Source organism: Pristiophorus japonicus, chromosome 3 (genome assembly GCF_044704955.1).
Source record: "Pristiophorus japonicus isolate sPriJap1 chromosome 3, sPriJap1.hap1, whole genome shotgun sequence".
Lineage (NCBI taxonomy): Eukaryota > Metazoa > Chordata > Chondrichthyes > Pristiophoridae > Pristiophorus > Pristiophorus japonicus.
Window position 1 is genome coordinate 25805946 of NC_091979.1, and position 19161 is coordinate 25825106.

The window sequence follows — 19161 nt, forward strand, 5'->3', positions numbered from 1 at the left end:
ATTTAGTGAATTGGCCTCAACAACTTTCTGTGGTAGAGAATTCCACAGGTTCACCAATCTCTGGGTGAAGAAGTTTCTCCTCATCTCGGTCCTAAATGGCTTACCCCTTATCCTTAGACTGTGACCCCTGGTTCTGGACTTCCCCAACATTGGGAACATTCTTCCTGCATCTAACCTGTCAGAATTTTAAACGTTTCTATGAGATCCCCTCTCATTCTTCTGAACTCCAGTGAATACAAGCCCAGTTGATCCAGTCTTTCTTGATATGTCAGTCCCGCCATCCCGGGAATCAGTCTGGTGAACCTTCGCTGCACTCCCTCAATCGCAAGAACGTTCTTCCTCAAGCTAGGAGACCAAAACTGTACACAATACTCCAGGTGTGGCCTCACCAAGGGCCTGTACAACTGTAGTAACACCTCCCTGCCCCTGTACTCAAATCCTCTTGCTATGAAGGCCAACATGCCATTTGCTTTCTTAACCGCCTGCTGTACCTGCATGCCAACCTTCAATGACTGATGCACCATGACACCCAGGTCTCGTTGCACCTCCCCTTTTCCTAATCTGTCACCATTCTGTCTCTCTGTTTTTACCACCAAAGTGGATAACCTCACATTTATCCACATTATACTTCATCTGCCATGCATTTGCCCACTCACCTAACCTATCCAAGTCACTCTGCAGCCTCATAGCATCCCCCTCACAGCTCACACTGCCATCCAACTTAGTGTCATCTGCAAATTTGGAGATACTACATTTAATCCCCTCGTCTAAATCATTAATGTATAATGTAAACAGCTGGGGCCCCAGCACAGAACCTTGCAGTACCCCACTAGTCACTGCCTGCCATTCTGAAAAGTATCCATTTACTCCTACTCTTTGCTTCCTGTCTGCCAACCAGTTCTCAATCCATGTCAGCACACTACCCCCAATCCCATGTGCTTTAACTTTGCACATCAATCTCTTGTGTGGGACCTTGTCGAAAGCCTTCTGAAAGTCCAAATGCACCACATCAACTGGTTCTCCCTTGTCCACTCTACTGGAAACATCCTCAAAAAATTCCAGAAGATTTGTCAAGCATGATTTCCCTTTCACAAATCCATGCTGACTTGGACCCATCATGTCACCTCTTTCCAAATGCGCTGCTATGACATCCTTAATAATTGATTCCATCATTTTACCCACTACCGATGTCAGGCTGACCGGTCTATAATTCACTGTTTTCTCTCTCCCTCCTTTTTTAATAAACAATAAATTTATTTCTCGGTGTGTTCTATTAATTAGAATGGATGAAATTAAGGGCTCCTGTCAGTACTGACACCGGCGAGCTCCATTGCAGGATTTACACGGCTATGATTTTAAATTTTATTTATTCATTGGATGAGGGCAACGCTGGAAAGGCCGGCATTTATTGTCCATCCCTAATTGCCCTTGAGAAGGTGGTGTTGAGCCGTTTATACAACTGAGTGGCTTGCTAGGCCATTTCAGGGGGAAGCTACATTGCTGTGGGTCTGGAGTCACATATAGGCCCAGACCAGGCGAGGATGGCAGATTTCCTTCCCTAAAGGACATTAGTGAACCACATTGTGCATGAAACACAAAAGGTTAGTATGCAGGTATAGCAAGAGATCAGGAAGGCCAATGGAATCTTGGCATTCATTGCAAGGGGGATAGGGTATAAAATCAGGGAAGTCTTGCTACAGTTATACAGAGTATTGGTGAGGCCACACCTGGAATACTGCGTGCAGTTTTGGTTTCCATATTTAAGGAGGATATACTTGCCTTGGTGGCAGTTCAGAGAAGGTTCACTAGGTTGATTCTGAAGACGAGGGGGTTGACTTATGAGGAAAGGTCGGGGAGGTTGGGCCTCTACTCATTGGAATTCTGAAGAATGAGAGGTGATCTTATCGAAACTTACAAGATTATGAGGGTGATTGACAAGGTGGGTGCAGAGAGGATGTTTCCACTGATGGGGAGACTGGAACTAGGGGACATAATCTTAGAAGAAGGGGCCACCCATTTAAAACAGAGATGAGGAGGAATTTCTTCTCTCAGAGGGTTGTAAGTCTGTGGAATTTGCTGTCTCAGAGAGCAGTGGAAGCTGGGTCATTGAATAAATTTAAGACAGAGATAGACAGTTTCTTAACCGATAAGGGATTAAGGGGTTATGGGGAGTGGGCAGGGAAGTGGAGCGGAGTCCATAATCGGATCAGCCATGATCGTATTAAATGGCGGAGCAGACTCGAGGGGCCGTATGGCCTACTCCTGTTCCTATTTCTTATGTTCTTATGGGCTTTTAGGACAATCCAGTATTTTCATGGTCACCATTAATGATACTAGCTTTTTAAATCCAGATTTATTTAATTAATTGAATTTTTAAAAATTCCCCAGCTGCCATGGTGGGATTTAATCTCATGTCTCCAGATCATTCGTCCAGGCCTCTGGATTACTAGTCCAGTAATATAACCATGAATACTACCTTATCCATCATCTCAGCTTTCCAGCAGTTCTGAATTCACAAGATGTCGTCCAACCTATAATAGCCTGGAACAATTGCACTTATCTAGTCAGGCACCAATAATGGCAAAATCCAAGAAATTTCAAAAGCTCTATGCTTGGATTGCTGAGAACACATCGGCCCATAACTTGCGGGCAGTGGCGAAAGTAGCTCCCACCTAATGACCTCTTCATCATCATAGCAGTCCCTCAAAATCGAGGAAGACTTGCTTCCGCTCCAAAAGTGAGTTCTCAGGTGACTGTACAGTCCAATGCAGGAATTACAGTCTCTGTCACAGGTGGGACAGATGGTGGCTGAAGGAAAGGGTGGGTGGGGCGTCTGGTTTACCGCACGCTCCTTCCGCTGCCTGCGCTTGTTTTCTGCATGCTCTCGGCGATGGGACTTGAGGTGCTCAGCGCCCTCCCGGATGCTCTTCCTCCACTTTGTGTGGTCTTGGGTTAGGGATCCCAGTCGTCGGTGGGGATGTTATACTTTATGAAGGAGGCTTTGGTGCCCAGCACCGAAGCACTGACCACACTCGACCAGCTCCGTTGGGCAGGCCACATCGTCTGCGTGCCCGACACGAGACTCCCTGAGCAAGCACTCTACTCGGAACTCCTACATGGCAAGCGAGCCCCAGGTGGGCAGAGGAAACGCTTCAAGGACCTCTTCTTATAGTCCTGTTCAATGGTTCCTCACAACTCATTCCACACTCACATGATTTGGCTGGAAAAAGTCCCCAATCTCTTATTATTGCGGACTTCCTCTTTTTTTATCTTGCGTTGCCTGGTAATTGAACTCAACTCTGTCGACCTTAAATGGTGTCAAAGTCTCTTCCTATCCAAAAAGAGAAGCAGAACCAATTCTTGCTACTGAAGAACTATCTGCCTCTGTACCCTAACATGAGCTACAATATTGTAATTATATAGTGCCCTGGTGAGACCGCACCTGGAGTATTGTGTACAGTTTTGGTCTCCTTACCGAAGAAAGGATATACTTGCCATTGAGCGAGTGCAACGAAAGTTCACCAGACTGATTCCTGGGATGGGGGGGAGGGGATTGTCCTATGAGGAGAGATTGAGTAGGCTAGGCCTATCTTCTCTAGAGTTTAGAAGAATGAGAGGTGATCTCACTGAAACATACAGAATTCTTCCAGGGCTTGACAGGGTAGATGCAGGGTGGATGTTTCCTCCGGCTGGGGAGTCTAGAACCAGGGGTCACAGTCTCAGAATAAGGGGTCGGCCATTTAGGACTGAGATGAGGAGAAACTTCTTCACTCAGAAGATGGTGAATATTTGGAATTCTCTACCCCAGAGGGCTGTGAGGGCTCAGTCTTTGAGGATATTCAATACAGAGATCGATAGATTTTTGGATATTAAGGGAATCAAGGGATATGGGGATAGTGCAGGAAAGTGGAGTAGATCAGCCATAATCTTATTGAATGGCGGAGCAGGCTCGAGGGGCCAGATGACCTACTCCTGCTCCTAATTCTTACGTTCTTATACCTGAAGGAGCAGGCAAGCCGCCAATGGATTGGAAAAGGCTTACAGTCGCCAGTGAAGCGACGGTGCTTACTAAATCGGAAAAGTCCATCCCACGATCGGCAGAACTCATTCCAAGGTTTGGGGATGAAGGGGCGGAGCCACTTGGGGATGGCCCCTGCGTACATGGTGGTCTTGAACATGCTGAACATCAGCTCCAGGGCTTCCATGTACTCCTTTGTCTCTTGGCAGATCTGGTTCTCTAAGCATCCGAGCCGAGCTTCAAAGAGGATCGTGGCAACCCCTGGAAGTAGAAAGGAGGGGGGTCATCACCACAGTAAGGTTGGAAAATTGGAAATTCAAAAGGAGCTTTCCCCTTCCTGAAGTTACCATCACAAGAACATAAGAAACAGGAGCAGGAGTGGGCCATAGGGCCCCTCGAGCCTGCTCCGCCATTCAGTGAGATCATGACTGATCATCGACCTCAACTCCACTTTCCCGCCCGATCTCCATATCCCTTGATTCTCCTCGACTCAAAATCTATCGGTCTCAGCCTTGAATATATTCAGAGACTCAGCATCCACAGCTCTCTGGGGCAGAGAATTCCAAAGATTCACAACCTTCTGAGTGAAGAAATTCCTCCTCATCTCTGTCTTAAATGGCCGACCCCTTATCCTGAGACTGTGCCCCCCAGTTCTAGACAGTCTAGCCCTGTCCATTCCCTTCAGAATCTTGTATGTTTCAATGAGATCACCTCATTCTTCTAAACTCCAGAGAGAGTATAGGCCCATTCTACACAATCTCTCATCATAAACAGCCCTCTCATCATGTTGCTCCAAACTAGTCTCATCCTGCAGTTCAAATCCCTCCATGGCCTTCCCCCATCTCTGCAACACCCTCCAGCCCTACAACCCTCTGAGATATCTGCACTCCACCATATACTGGCCTCTTGGGTATCCCCGATTCTCATCACTCCACCATTGCCGGCTGTACCTCCAGCTGCCTAGGCCCCCAGCTCTGGAATTCCCTCCCTGAACCGCTCTGCCTCTTACACTTCCTTTAAGATGCTCCTTTAAACCGACTCTTTCCTGTCCGAATGTCTCCTTATGTGGCGCGGTGTCAGATTTTGTTGCATTACGCTCCTCTGTCCTGGGGCCAATATTTATCCCTCAATCAACATAACAAAAAAAACCAGATTATTTAGTCATTATCACATTGCTGTGTGTGGGAGCTTGCTGTGCGCACATTGGCTGCAGCGTTTCCCACATTACAACAGTGACTATACTCCAAAAGTACTTCCTTGGCTGTAAAGCGCTTTGAGACGTCTGGTGGTCGTGCAGGGCGCTATATAAATCCAAGTCTTTCTTTCTTTGCTCTGAAGCATCTTGGGAAGTTTTACTATGTTAAAGGGGCTATATAAATGCAAATTGCTGTAGTAGCATACCTGTACAATATGATTGAGTTTTGACAAGAGTAAATAAGGGAGTAAACCATATCCACTGGCAAGAGGGGCAAGTATGGAGAAACGGTTTCCAGTGGCAGAAGGGTCGGTAACCAGAGGACGCAGATTTAATGTGATTGGCAAAAGAAACGCGAGGAGGAACAATTTATTTTACGCAGCGAGTTGTTGTGATCTGGAACGTGCTGCCTGAAAGGTTGGTGGAAGCAGATTCAATGGTAACTTTCAAAAGGAATTGGATTAATATTTAGAAAGGAAATGTGTGCAGGGCTACAGGGTAAGAGCAGGAGAGTGGGCCAAATTGGTAGCTCTTTGAAATAACCAGCACAGCACAGGACTGATTGGGCCGAATGGCCTCCTTCTATGTCATATCATTCTATGGTTCTATAAGGAAATTACTTCTGAGTACTTTCCAACGCTAACTGTGTGGTCTTTCACACTTGTATTTATATAGCACCTTTAAATTGGTAAAACATCCCAAGGCGCTTCACGGGAGCGTTATCAAACAAAATTTGACATCGACATTTGACATAAGGAGATATTAGGGAAGATGAGATAGGTTTGAAGGAGCGTCTTAAAAGGAAGCAGAGAGAGGTGGAGAGGTGTATGGAGGGAATTTCAGCTTAGGGCTCAGGTGGCTGAAGGCACGGCCGTCAATGGTGGAGTGATTATAATCGGAGATGTGCAAGAGGCCAGAATTGGAGGAGCGCAGAGATCTCCGTCGGGTGGGGTGAGGTTGTGGGGCTGGAGGAGATTACAGAGATAGGGAGGAGTAAGGCCATGGAGGGATTTGAAAACAAGGATGGGAATTTTAAAAATCGAGGCGTTGCTTAACCGGGAGCTAATGTAGTTCAGCGAGCGCAGGGGTGATGGGACTTGGTGTGAGTTTTGGATAAGCTCAAGTATACGTCAGGTAGAGCATGGGAGGTAGAACATAGGAGGCCGGCCAGGAGTGCGTTGGAACAGTCAAGTCTCGAGGTAACAAAGGTATGGATGAGGGTTTCAACATCAGAATAGCTTAGGCAGGGGCGGAATAGGGCGATGTTACGGGAGTGGAAATAAGCGGTCTTAATGATGGCACGGATATGTCAAGTATCAGCCATTAAGGAGCAGCAATAGGCTATTCTTCTTCCGAGAACCTGCATTAGGATTTGGGAACGTGGTTAGAATCATAGCACAGGAGGCCATTCGGCCCGTCGAGCCTGTGCCGGCTCTCTGCAAGAGCACTTCAGCCAGTCCCACTCCTCCGCCCTTTCCCCATAGCCCTACAATTTTTTTTCCCTCAGGTACTTATCCAATTCCATTTTGAAAGCCACGATTGAATCTGCCTCCACCACCCTCTCAGGCCGTGTGGTCCAGATCCTAACCACTCGCTGCGTAAAAAGGTTTCCCCTCATGTTGCCTCTGTTCTTCTGCCAATCACCTTACAGCTTGCTCTCGACCCTTCTGCCAAGGGGAACAGTTTCTCTCGATCTACTCTGTCCATATTCCTCATGATTTTGAAAACCTCTGTCAAATCTCCTCTCAACCCCGGTCTATCCACGTAACTGAAGTCCCACATCCCTGGAGCCATTCTCGTAAATCTTTTCTGCGCCCTCTCCAAGGCCTTCACATCCTTCCTAAAGTGTGGTGCCCAGAATTGGACACAACACTCCGGTTGAGGCCGAACCAGTGTTTTATAAAGATTCATCACAACTGCCTCGCTTTTGTACTCTATGCCTCTATTTATGAAGCCTGGGATCCCGTGTGCTTTTTAACTGTTTTTCTCAACCTGCCCGGTCACCTTCAACGATTTGTGCACATATACCCCCGGGTCTCTCTGTTCATGCACCCGCTTTAAAATTGTACCCTTTAGTACACATTGCCTCTCCTCATCTTTCTATCGAAATGTATCACTTCGCTCTTTTCTGCGTTAAGTTTCATCTGCCACGTGTCCGCCCATTCCACCAGCCTGTCTGTGTCCTCTTGACGTCTATCACTATCCTCCTCACTGTTCACTATGGGCCCAAGTTTCGGCCTCAGTTGCTCCTGATTTTTTGGAGCAACTGGTGTAGAACGGAGTATCTTAGAAATTCAAATTCTCGGCATTTAGTTTGCTCCAGTTTAGTCAATTAGAACAGTTTCACTTTGGAACAGAATTTCTTTTTCAAAAGGGGGCGTGTCCGGCCACTTATGCCTGTTTTCAAAGTTTCGGCAGTGAAAACTTACTCCAAACTAACTTAGAATGGAGTAAGTGAAGATTTTTGTCCGCTCGAAAAAACCTTGTCTACACTTTAGAAAATCAGGCGTAGGTTACAAATCAGGCGTAGGGAATGGTTGGGGGGGGGGGGGCGGGGGGTTTAAAAGGGAAGTTTACAAACATTAAACACTTCAGTTTTACAAATAAAGAGCCGTCATCAATAATAAATAATAAAAACATCCAATAAATCAACCAATAAATCAATCAAAAAAAATTAATAAGAAATAATTTTTTTAAAAAATCAATAAATAAAACATGTTCTACTTACCGACTGCAGCACCGGGAGCCCTCCAACAGCGTGCTGGGATGCCCCCCCCGAGTGTGTCTCTGTCAGTGTCTCTATCTCTGTCTGTCTGTCAGTGTCTGTGTTTCTGACAGCGAGGGGAGGGGGAGGAGGGGGGTAGAGGGAGGGGGGGGACAGGGGGACGGGAGGGAGGGAGGGATGGGGGAAGAGGAGAAGGGGAAGGGGGGAGGAGGAGAAGGGGAAGGGGGGAGGGAAGGGGAAAGGGGGGGAGAAGGGGAAAGGGGAGAGGAGAAGGGGGAAGAGGGAGGAGAAAGGGGGGAGGAAGGGGGGGAGAAGGGGGAAAGGGGGGGAGAAGGGGGAAAGGGGGGGAGAAGGGGGAAAGGGGGGGAGAAGGGGGAAAGGAGGAGGAGTGGGGGAAAGGAGAAGGAGTGGGGGAAAGGAGAAGGAGGGGGGAAAAGGAGAAGGAGGGGGGAAAAGGAGAAGGAGGGGGGAAAAGGAGAAGGAGGGGGGGAAAGGAGAAGGAGGGGGGGAAAGGAGAAGGAGGGGGGGAAAGGAGAAGGAGGGGGGGAAAGGAGAAGGAGGGGGGGAAAGGAGAAGGAGGGGGGGAAAGGAGAAGGAGGGGGGGAAAGGAGAAGGAGGGGGGGAAAGGAGAAGGAGGGGGGGAAAGGAGAAGGAGGGGGGGAAAGGAGAAGGAGGGGGGGAAAGGAGAAGGAGGGGGGGAAAGGAGAAGGAGGGGGGGAAAGGAGAAGGAGGGGGGGAAAGGAGAAGGAGGGGGGGAAAGGAGAAGGAGGGGGGGAAAGGAGAAGGAGGGGGGGAAAGGAGAAGGAGGGGGTTGAAAGGAGAAGGAGGGGGTTGAAAGGAGAAGGAGGGGGGGGAAAAGGAGAAGGAGGGGGGGGAAAGGAGAAGGAGGGGGGGGAAAGGAGAAGGAGGGGGGGGAAGGAGAAGGAGGGGGGGGAAAGGAGAAGGAGGGGGGGAAAGGAGAAGGAGGGGGGGGGGAAAGGAGAAGGAGGGGGGAAGGAGAAGGGGGGTGGAGGCTGAATGGCCAAGACTTCGGGCAGGGCCCGTCCCCAGCACCAGATTTACAGGTAGGTGGCGTTGGGTCGGGTCCGGGATCCGGGGTCGGGAGTGCGGGTCGGGTTGGGGGGGCGGAGGTCGGTTCGGGAGGGAGGGAGGGAGGGGGAGGTCAGGTCGGGTGGGGAGCGCGGGTCGGGTCCAGTCCGGGGGGTCGGGTCGGGTCCAGGGGCGGGGGGGGGGGGCGGTGGGAGTCGGGTCGGTGTCGTGGTCGGGTCCGGTCCGGGCGGGGGGGAGGGGGTGATTGGGAATCGGGTCGGGTCGGGTGGAAGCAGGAGCTGGGCGTGGGAGGCAGCCTTATGCACTCCCATTCGGCCAGGGCTAGGGGCTGCGTGCTTCGGGCGCCTGGAGCTACTGCACATGCGTGCCCACTGTAGCGCGCATGTGCAGAGGTCCCGGCACTGTTTTCAGTGCAGGGACCTAGCTCCGCCGCGCCCGACTCAAGAGGACCAGCAGGGAGCCGGAGAATCTGTAAGTTTTTTTTAGGCGCACTTTGTGGCGCGAAAAACGGGCGTCCAGGTCGGGGCTGCGCCGTTCTAGGCGCGGCCCGAAACTTGGGCTCTATACTTCCAAGTTTTGCATCATCTGCAAATTTTGAAATTGTACTCTGTACACCCAAGTCCAAGTCAGTAACATACCTAGTACTGCCCCTGGGGAACATCACCGTATACCTCCCTCTAGTCCGAAAAACAACCGTTCACCATTACTCTTTGTTTCCTGTCACTTAGCCAATTCCGTATCCATGCTGTCACTGTCCCTTTTATTCCATGGGCTTCAACTTTGCTGGCAAGCCTATTATGTGGCGCTTTATCAAACGCCTTTTGGAAGTCCATGTACACCACGTCAACTGCGTTGCCCTCATCAGCCCTCTGTTACCTCATTAAGAAATTCAATTTTCCTTTAATAAATTTGTGCTGGCCTCACTTGAGAGGGGATGCTGTCCCTATCTGCTCGCAACATCCACGTGGACACAAGCGTCATTCGATCGCATTCAGATCAGGGGTTGGACGATGGCTGATATTTACCCTCCTTTTCCCAGGGATACTTTGACCAATTGTAACCCCCTCTCCCGCCACCCCACAAACCCAACCCTCGCCGAGACCAGCTGTTACAGAACAGACAAAGGATAGAACCTGGGATGTCCCACTCTGTCTGGTTTCAGACCCGTGCTGGGCCACGAGTGGATCATGCGGGCCATCGGATGGGAAGACCTTGGGTTAAATGCTCCGGAGAACGGATCTCACCTTCCATTGCAAACTTGAAGAACAAGTTGCTCACGTCGGTTATGATCTCCCCGGCGCCTTCCTGCTCCTTTATGAACCTCATCCTTTTGATTAGGTCGGCGATGACATCCGTCACTCCTTCCGAAAGCATCGCCACATCCTTGGGTTTCATGATCCGCTGCTTCAGCACATTCCTCATTTTGAACCACTCCTCGCCCTCCCTGAAATGAATAGCAGGACCGTCAGCCAGTGAAACGAGGGTTTTAGGAACAGAAAATGGGTCCAACATACTTGCTCCGTTTTGATGCATCAACTCCACATCTCTCAACCTCTTTCTCCCCCACACAGGGACATCCAATTGATAGAGTTTGCTTAAATGACCTCCCTCGGTAACTTATTCGACAACTCGATCGCACTGCGCACAAGAGGATTACCTCAGACTTCCCTCCTAACTTTTAAACTTGTGTCCCCTGGTGTTGCAAATCAGTATAAAAGAGAAAAGGGTTTCTGGGCCATGAATGGGCAAAAATCTAGACATGGTCATATAAAGGACATAGAAATATAGAAAATAGGTGCAGGAGTAGGGTATTCGGCCTTTCGAGCCTGCACCGCCATTCAATATGATCATGGCTGATCATGCAACTTCAGTACCCCATTCCTGCCATCTCTCCATACCCCTTGATCCCTTTAGCCGTAAGGGCCACATCTAACTCCCTTTTGAATATATCTAACGAACTGGCCTCAACAACTTTCTGTGGTAGAGAATTCCACAGGTTCACAATTCTCTGAGTGAAGAAGTTTCTCCTCATCTCGGTCCTAAATGGCTTACCCCTTATCCTTAGACAGTGACCCCTGGTTCTGGACTTTCCCAACATCGGGAACATTCTTCCTGCATCTAACCTGTCCAGTCCCGTCAGAATTTTATATGTTTCTATGAGATCCCTTCTCATTCTTCTAACCCAGTGAATACAGGCCCAGTCGATCCAGTCTTTCTTCATATGTCAGTCCTGCCATCCCGGGAATCAGTCTGGTGAACCTTCGCTGCACTCCCTCAATAGCAAGAAAGTCCAAAACTGAGCACAATCACCAAGGCCCTGTACAACTGCAGTAAGACCTCCCTGCTCCTATACTCAAATTCTCTCGCTATGAAGGCCAACATGCCATTTGCGTAGTACTTTATGCTAAATAATGCAGAGTAGAAAGTTACATCACTTGGCCATATTATGATTTCAATTTTTCTTCAGCACAACAGTCCCTTGATGTCTCAGTGGGTAACTGTGCTGCCAGGGTGATCCTGAGCCAGAGAGACCAGGGCAATTCTAGATCAAAGCCTTCTGCTCATCTGGGGCAATGAAAATGTTGAGGAGATTGACCATGGATTGCAGAAGCAGAATATCAAACCGCTAGGGTCCTACCTCTGATCAGTCTCCGGTGATTTCTGCTGGAAAGTGGATATCAGATGAGGAAAGGGAAAGGGAACAGAGTTGCAATTATACAGCGCCTTTCACTATCTCAGGAGGCCCCAAAGTGCTGAACAGCCAATGAAGGGCTTTTGAAGTGCAGTAGTGCAGTCACTGTTGTAATGCAGGAAACACAACAGACTATTTGCACACAGCAAGGCCCCACAAACAGCAATGAGCTACATAAATCAGTTTTTAGTGAAGTCTTTGGAAGGATATTGGCCAGGACACCAGGGGGGTGGTGGTGGAGAGGGGGAGAAAGGAAGCCGGAAGACGTTTCGTTTTGAAACCAATTCTCACAACTTAATTGATTTGAGACTTGAATCATCGCTGTACTGCTTCCCTGGATCTCTCGAATGCGTAAATTGGCTGCCGCGTTGCCGACATTACAACAGTGATGACACTTCAAAAGTACTTCATTGGCCATAAGGCACGTTGGGATGTCCTGGAAGGCGCTATATAAATGCAAGTCTTTGTTGCTTTCGCGAAATTCCAACGTTACAACGCCCACTGCCACGTTGTGAATTGAGTTCCTGTTGTTTGATCGGGATTAACCCTTCAGTGCATTGTTGAAATGGGACCTGTTTCTGCCTGGGACCACCCACTCAGTGCTACCACAGGGGGGCGCCTGCGAGTCACCTCCTGGACAGTTACAATCGGTCGGACATTCCATTCCTGATCCACGCTGAATCAGGTGACCTTCGTCCAAGCGGATGTCAGCCGTGGCTCAGTGGGTAGCACTCTCTCTCACCTCGAACCCACAACCTTCTGACTCCGAGTCCCACTCCAGAAACTTGACCACCAATATCTAGGCTGACCCTCCCAGTGCTGTGAGGGAATGATGCGCTATTGGTGCTATATCATTGCAAGTTCGTTCCTTTGGGGAGTCTAGAACTAGGGGACATGGTGTAAAAGTTAGAGCCTGGCCTTTCAGGAGTGAAGTTAGGAAACACTTCTACACACACACACACACACACACACAAAGGGTGGTAGAAGTATAGAACTCTCTTCTGCAGTTGATGTTTGGCCAGTTGTGTTTCTGTTAGCCAAAGGTGGGTATATGGAGTCAGGTCACAGATCAGCCCCGATCTCACTCAATGGCAGAACAGGCTCGAGGAGCTGAATTGCCTAGTCCTGTTCCCATGATGAGACACGACAATTGGCCCGAATGTCTTTGTGGTTTGTGCTTGGTGAGGGTGTAAGGGGGTGGTGAAATGAAATGGTTCCCTCTTCAAATTCCTAACTAGTACCTCTTCTTGGAAAGTATCCATATATTTTGAGTGGGGGGGGGGGGTCTGGGATTCCAATGATGTTTCCTCTCCCCATGGTCGAATAACTTGCCGAAACTAAGACGACACGAGAGGGATGGAGTACAAAAGCAGGGAGGTCCTGCTGCAACTGTATAGGGTATTGGTGAGGCCGCACCTGGAGTACTGCGTGCAGTTTTGGTCACTTACTTAAGGAAGGATATACTGGCTTTGGAGGGGTACAGAGACGATTCACTAGGCTGATTCCGGAGATGAGGGGGTTACCTTATGATGATAAGATTGAGTAGACTGGGAGTTTACTCGTTGCAGTTCAGAAGGATGAGGGGTGATCTTATAGAAACATTTAAAATCATGAAAGGGATAGACAAGATAGAGGCAGAGAGGTTGTTTCCACTGGTAGGGGAGACTAGAACTAGGGGGCACAGCCTCAAAATACGGGGGAGCCAATTTAAAACCGAGTTGAGAAGGAATTTCTTCTCCCAGAGGGTTGTGAATCTGTGGAATTCTCTGCCCAAGGAAGCAGTTGAGGCTAGCTCATTGAATGTATTCAAGTCACAGATAGATAGATTTTTAACCAATAAGGGAATTAAGGGTTACGGGGAGCGGGCGGGTAAGTGGAGCTGAGTCCACGGCTAGATCAGCCATGATCTTATTGAATGGCGGAGCAGGCTCGAGGGGCTAGATGGCCTACTCCTGTTCCTAATTCTTATGTTCTTATGTTCTTATGTACGCTCGATGAATGCTCACCAGAAAACTGCTGGTGCCCTCAGGAGAGGCAAGACTTGCACATTAAAATTTGCAGTCACGAAAATTGCATTACTTCACTGTTGAACCATTAGCCCTTAATTGCTTAAATTGAAAGTCTATCATAACTCCATCCCCCCCCCATTTGGTTCCACTCCGAATGCAGCCACCACTTAGCACCCACCCAGGTTCTACTTACGCAGATATCAGTCCCGTAGCCCTTCCGCGCAATTGTCTGTACTCTTGCCATGATTCCATGTTGGCCCTCTGAGGGGCCCTGCCTTCTGCCCTCAACACCTGTGCCACCATGTCCCGATCAGCGATGGAGACGACAAACTGCGGTCCAAAGCGCGATTTAAATATTTTGCCGTACTGCTGCGTGTGCTGGAGCTGCGAAAGAGAGACATTCGTCGGAAGGTTAGGACGGAACTTCACTATTCATCCACCAGCCCTCGTCTCCGTCAACTTGAGCGCATCCAAAACTCTGCTGCCCTGTATCCCAAGTCTCGCTCGCCCATCATCCCCGCTGCTCGCTGACTGGCAACAGCTCGATTTGAAAGTTCTCATCCTGGTTTTCAAATTGTTCCATAAACCTTGCCCCTCCCTCTGAAACCTCCTCCAGCCGGACAGCCCTCCGAGATCTCTGCGTTCCTCCAATTCTGGTCAATTTTATTCGCTCCACCACTGCCGGCCGTGCCTTCAAACTGCCTCGTCCCTACTCTGGAATTCCCTCCCTAAACCTCTCTGCCTCCCTCTCTTTCCTCCTTTAAAAATGCTCTTTAAAACTGACCTCTTTGACCAAACCTTGTCACCTGTACCAATATCTCTATGTGGCTTGGGGTCAAATTTTGTCTGCTAACATTCCCCTGAAGTACCTTGGGATGTTTTTACCAAGTCAAGGGCACTATACAACGTCCCTATAGTTCATTGTATGTTGGCCATGTAACTTTTGTACAACCTTGGTTTCCCAGTCTTGGGTCAATGTAAAATTGCTGGACATCCTCAAGACTGACACCATGGAAGAATCTCAAAAATACAAGATGGAAATTGGTAGTGTAAAGGCCAACATAAAAGCAGTTTAACACTCTTCTCTCTCTTTTCATTCCTTGCTCCCACAGCCAAACATAAATAACTTGCACCTTTAACATGGTTAAACGTCCCAAGGCACTGCACAGGAGCGTCAAATAAAAACTGATACCGAGCCAAAGAAGGAGACATGGTGACCAAAGGTTTGGTCAAAGAGGTAAGTTTTAAGGAGCATCTTGAAAATGAGAGGTGGAGAGAGTTAGGGAGGGAACTCCTGAGCTTGGGGCCTTAGCAGCTCATCATCTTCATAGGCAGTCCCTTGGAATTGAGGAAGATTTGCTTCCACTCTAAAAGTGAGTTCTTAGGTGACTGAACAGTCCAATACGGGAATTACAGTCTCTGTCACAAGTGGGACCGACGGTGGTTGAAGGAAAGGGTGGGTGGGGAGTCTGGTTTGCCGCACGCTCCTTCCACTGTCTCCGCTTGTTTTCTGCATGCTCTTGGCGATGAGACTCGAGGTGCTCAGCGCCCTCCCAGGTGCTCTTCCTCCACTTAGGGCGGTCTTTGGCCAGGGACTCCCAGGTGTCGGTGGGGATGTTGCACTTTATCAAGGAGGCTTTGAGGGTGTCCTTGAAACGTTTCCTCTGCCCACCTGGGGCTCGCTTGCCGTGTAGGAGTTCCGAGTAGAGCGCTTGCTTTGGGAGTCTTGTGTCGGGCATGCGGACAATGTGGCCCGCCCAGCGGAGCTGGTTGAGTGTGGTCAGTGCTTCGATGCTGGGGATGTTGGCCTGGTCAAGAACTGACATTGGTGTGTCTGTCCTCCCAGGGGCCTCGGCAGCTAAAGGCACGCCCGCCAATGGTGGGGTGATGGAAATCGAGGTTGCACAAGAGGAGAGAATTGGACGAGCGCAGAGATCTCGGAGGGTTGTGGGGCTGGAGAAGGTTACAGAGATAGGGGGAGGGGGGGCGAGGCCATGGAGTCATTTGAATTGAGGATGAGGAAGAAGGATGAGAACTTTAAAATCGAGAGGTTGACGGTCCAATGGGAGCCAATGCAGGTCAGCGAGCACAGGAGACGATGGACTCGGTGAGAGTTATGGGACTCTATTTTCCACAAGGGCGATTTTTGGCGTATTTGAAGAGGTACGTCTGATTTTTTTTGTGGCCCGACTGCGGCAGACAAAAAAAGCACTGAGTTTCACCGGAATTAACTTGGAATTTGGCGCGGTGCACATTGGCCTGAAGCACTGTGGGTGGAGCTTAAGGCCTGTGCCAAAAAATGATGTTGCCAGGGTAACGAGGGACGCTCTGAAGGGCTGAGGCTGGGAATGGAAAATGACGCCACTGCTATCCCAGGCTGAAAGGCCCCCCCACGCCCCCCCCCGCCCCCGCCCCAGGTACCGCTCCTATCCCTGGCTGAAAGGCACCCACCCCAAAAAAACTCCCGTTTTGCCGGTGATTGGTGTGGTGTGCCCGCGCACTTTCAGAGCTGCTGGTGAGTATAAAAATCGGAGCTGCTGCAATATGGATCGTGGGGCAAAGACCAGGAAATTGCAAGCAGATTAAACTCAGGCCCTGGTTTCTATCATTGAGAGCGGATGGCAGGAGCTTCAGAACAACGGTCCAGTTAAAGTAAAGCGCAGAGAAATGAACAAAAGTTGGGACAAAGTTGGAGATGATTTCTCTGTAGTGGTGACCACCCCGAGGACCGGCAGGCAGTGCAAAAAGTGGCAGGACCTGGGCCAAATAGTTTGTAGAAGTAATATTTTCATTTGTGCACTGGAATTACAATTGTAAATGTGACCATGTGTGTGTGCCACCACAGAGAGTGAACAGGAACTGGAGGAGGTTTGGCAAATGTGCCCCCACTGACACTCCCGGAAGCGAGGATCGCTGGTGATTGGTGCTGGCTCTGGAAGGTCAACAACCGGTGCACAAGCTGGGCCCAGCTTACAGAGAGAGGGCAAGTCCTGCAAATTCCACAGTCTGGCTTGGCTAAATGTTAAGGACTGTGTGGGTCAGCCACGCTTCGGTTTATGGGATGTCCTCTCCGTCAGCTACGCAATGTGCTATCTTTCATCGTGGTGCTTCAAATGAGCCTGCGCTGTGTGAACCTACTCATGCCACCCTGCCCCCTCCCTTGCTGCTAACCGATCATCTGCTCGGTTACATTTTTCAGAAGATGCGCCCATCCCTGAGGAAGCACAACCCCTTGCCACAGAAGAACAACCATTCGTGTAGGAGCCTGACCAGGATGAAGTTCTTTAATGCAGAACTTCCATAGGAAGCTCAGGATGAGGAGGAGCAGGAAGGCCCTAATGTTGAGACTGTGACACTACATCTGCAGGAGGTGGTGCCAACCCCTTTCCGGACTGCTACGAGCGAGGGGACATTTCACGGTGTCCCACAGTCGGAGGTTGCGGGTCCCAGTGGGTTGCAGCGAGCCACACCCAGGGTGAGGAGGGGAAGGCGAGCTCGAGAGCACTCTCCTGAAATGCAGGATCCAACGGGCATGGTTCAGTTCATGGCAATGAGTGTGGAGAGCATTGAGCTTACCCAATCACTCCTGGACACCATGGGTGGGGTGGGTCGTGAGACAGCAGGATTGTCATCAGAAGTAATGACACTCTCAGGAGAAATGTGAACACGGTCACAACACATTAGGGAGGGACTTTCGGAGGCAGCTGATACGCTGTCAGGGCAGATTCAATCAATCATAAGACAGTCCCTCGAAATCGAGGAAGACTTGCTTCCACTCTAAAAGTGAGTTCTCAGGTGACTGTACAGTCCAATACGGGAATTACAGTCTCTGTCACAGGTGGGACAGACAGTGGTTGAAGGAAAGGGTGGGTGGGGAGTCTGGTTTGCTGCACGCTCCTTCCGCTGCATGCGCTCGTTTTCTGCATGCTCTCGGCGACGAGACTCGAGGTGCTCAGCGCCCTCCCGGATGCTCTTCCTCCACTTAGGGCGGTCTTTGGCCAGGGACTCCCAGGTGTCGGTGGGGATGTTGCATTTTTATCAAGGAGGCTTTGAGGGTGTCCTTGAAACGTTTCCTCTGTCCACCTGGGGCTTGCCTGCCTTGTAGGAGTTTTTGGGAGTCTTGTGTCAGGCATGCGAACAATGTGGCCCGCCCAACGGAGCTGGTCTAGTGTGGCCAGTGCTTTGATGCTGGGGCAGATTAAGGAGGGACTGTCGGAGGTAGGTGATATGCTGTTGGGGCAGATTTGGGAGAGAATGTAGGAGTTAGCCGCTGCATTAAGGGGACACGCCCAGGCTCTCATTGGCCAGCGGTGAATGACGGATTCAACTGGTGACACTTGCACTCCAATCCCCAGACCCACCTCAGGTGGTGTGCTGGGAATTCACAGGCCGAGGAAGTGGCTGAGGGGGCCCGAGCCATGCTCGCCACAATGCCATATCTTAGGGCCCACACCCGCCAAGAACATCGCTTGCGAGATGCTCGAAAAAAGCAACTTGGTTCCAGCAGGAGAGGGCCTGCGTCACCGGCCAAGGGCAAGTGCGGCGGGCGGCCTTAGAATAAGCGGGAGGAGAGATGGCTGCAGCTAAAGTGTTGTTGTTGTTTGTTTGTTTAACTGATCTTAATTTTAAAGTTTAAAGTTTTTAAGTCATCTAACTTGAAAAGCAAGTTTGTAAGTGATCTTAATGGAAAGGTTTAAAGTTTGGAACAAAAATATTTTTAATTAAAGTTAAGTACAAGTGTTTAATAATTGTAATTCTTTTTTCAATCAAACCAGAATCATGAACATTATGCTTTAAATTAAACGCAACAGTCATCCAATATGGTGACATTATTCTTTAAAGTAACGCAACCGTCAACCAACATGGTGAATGATGAAGCGTGCCACTCAGCCTTCACGCAGCAAAGCGTTCAAGGTTTAGCCGCTGACACAAGGCTCTTGCGATGGCGATAGGTGCACGAGGCCCCTATCTCTTCCGTCATCGTCCTGCGGGTTGAGGTGGTGGCATGGCTTCCTCCTCTGCTCCTCCTCCTCCTCCTGGTCAGCCTGCTCATCATCCTCCTCATCCCCCGTCGTCTGAGGTTGCTCTTCAACTTCCACTGCCTGTTGCCTCATGGTGGCCAAGTTGTAGAGCATGCAGCACACGACAGTGAACTGACCGACCAACTCAGGAGCATAATGCAGGTAACCTCCAGAATGTCCAGGCACCGGAAACGCTGCTTTATTATTCCAATTGTCCTCTCAATGACGTTGCATGTGGTTATGTGGGACATGTTGTACCAACGCTCGGCTTCGGTCCGGGAATTGCATGGGGGACAGGGGTGGGGGGGGGGGGGGAATGGGGGACGGTGGTGGCCAGTGAGGTGGGGGAGTTCATGAGCCAGGTGGTGAGCCTGTAACCCTTGTCCCCCAGCAGCCAGCTCTGCTCTTTTGGCTGCTGCTGAAAAATGGCAGCTATCGCACTCTGGCATAA

General features: G+C 49.8%; 1 protein-coding gene across 1 annotated transcript in view; it reads right to left on the reverse strand.

Annotated features, from left to right (window-relative positions):
- The window catches only part of cyp27c1 (cytochrome P450, family 27, subfamily C, polypeptide 1), a 47587-nt gene that overhangs the window by 22515 nt on the left and 5911 nt on the right, over positions 1–19161 (reverse strand). The window contains exons 2-4 of the mRNA XM_070874354.1: positions 13883–14073; positions 10233–10432; positions 4070–4279 (exon numbers count right to left, since the gene is read on the reverse strand). Coding sequence (XP_070730455.1) covers positions 4070–4279; positions 10233–10432; positions 13883–14073 — 601 coding nt within the window. The remainder of the gene's footprint in view (positions 1–4069; positions 4280–10232; positions 10433–13882; positions 14074–19161) is intronic.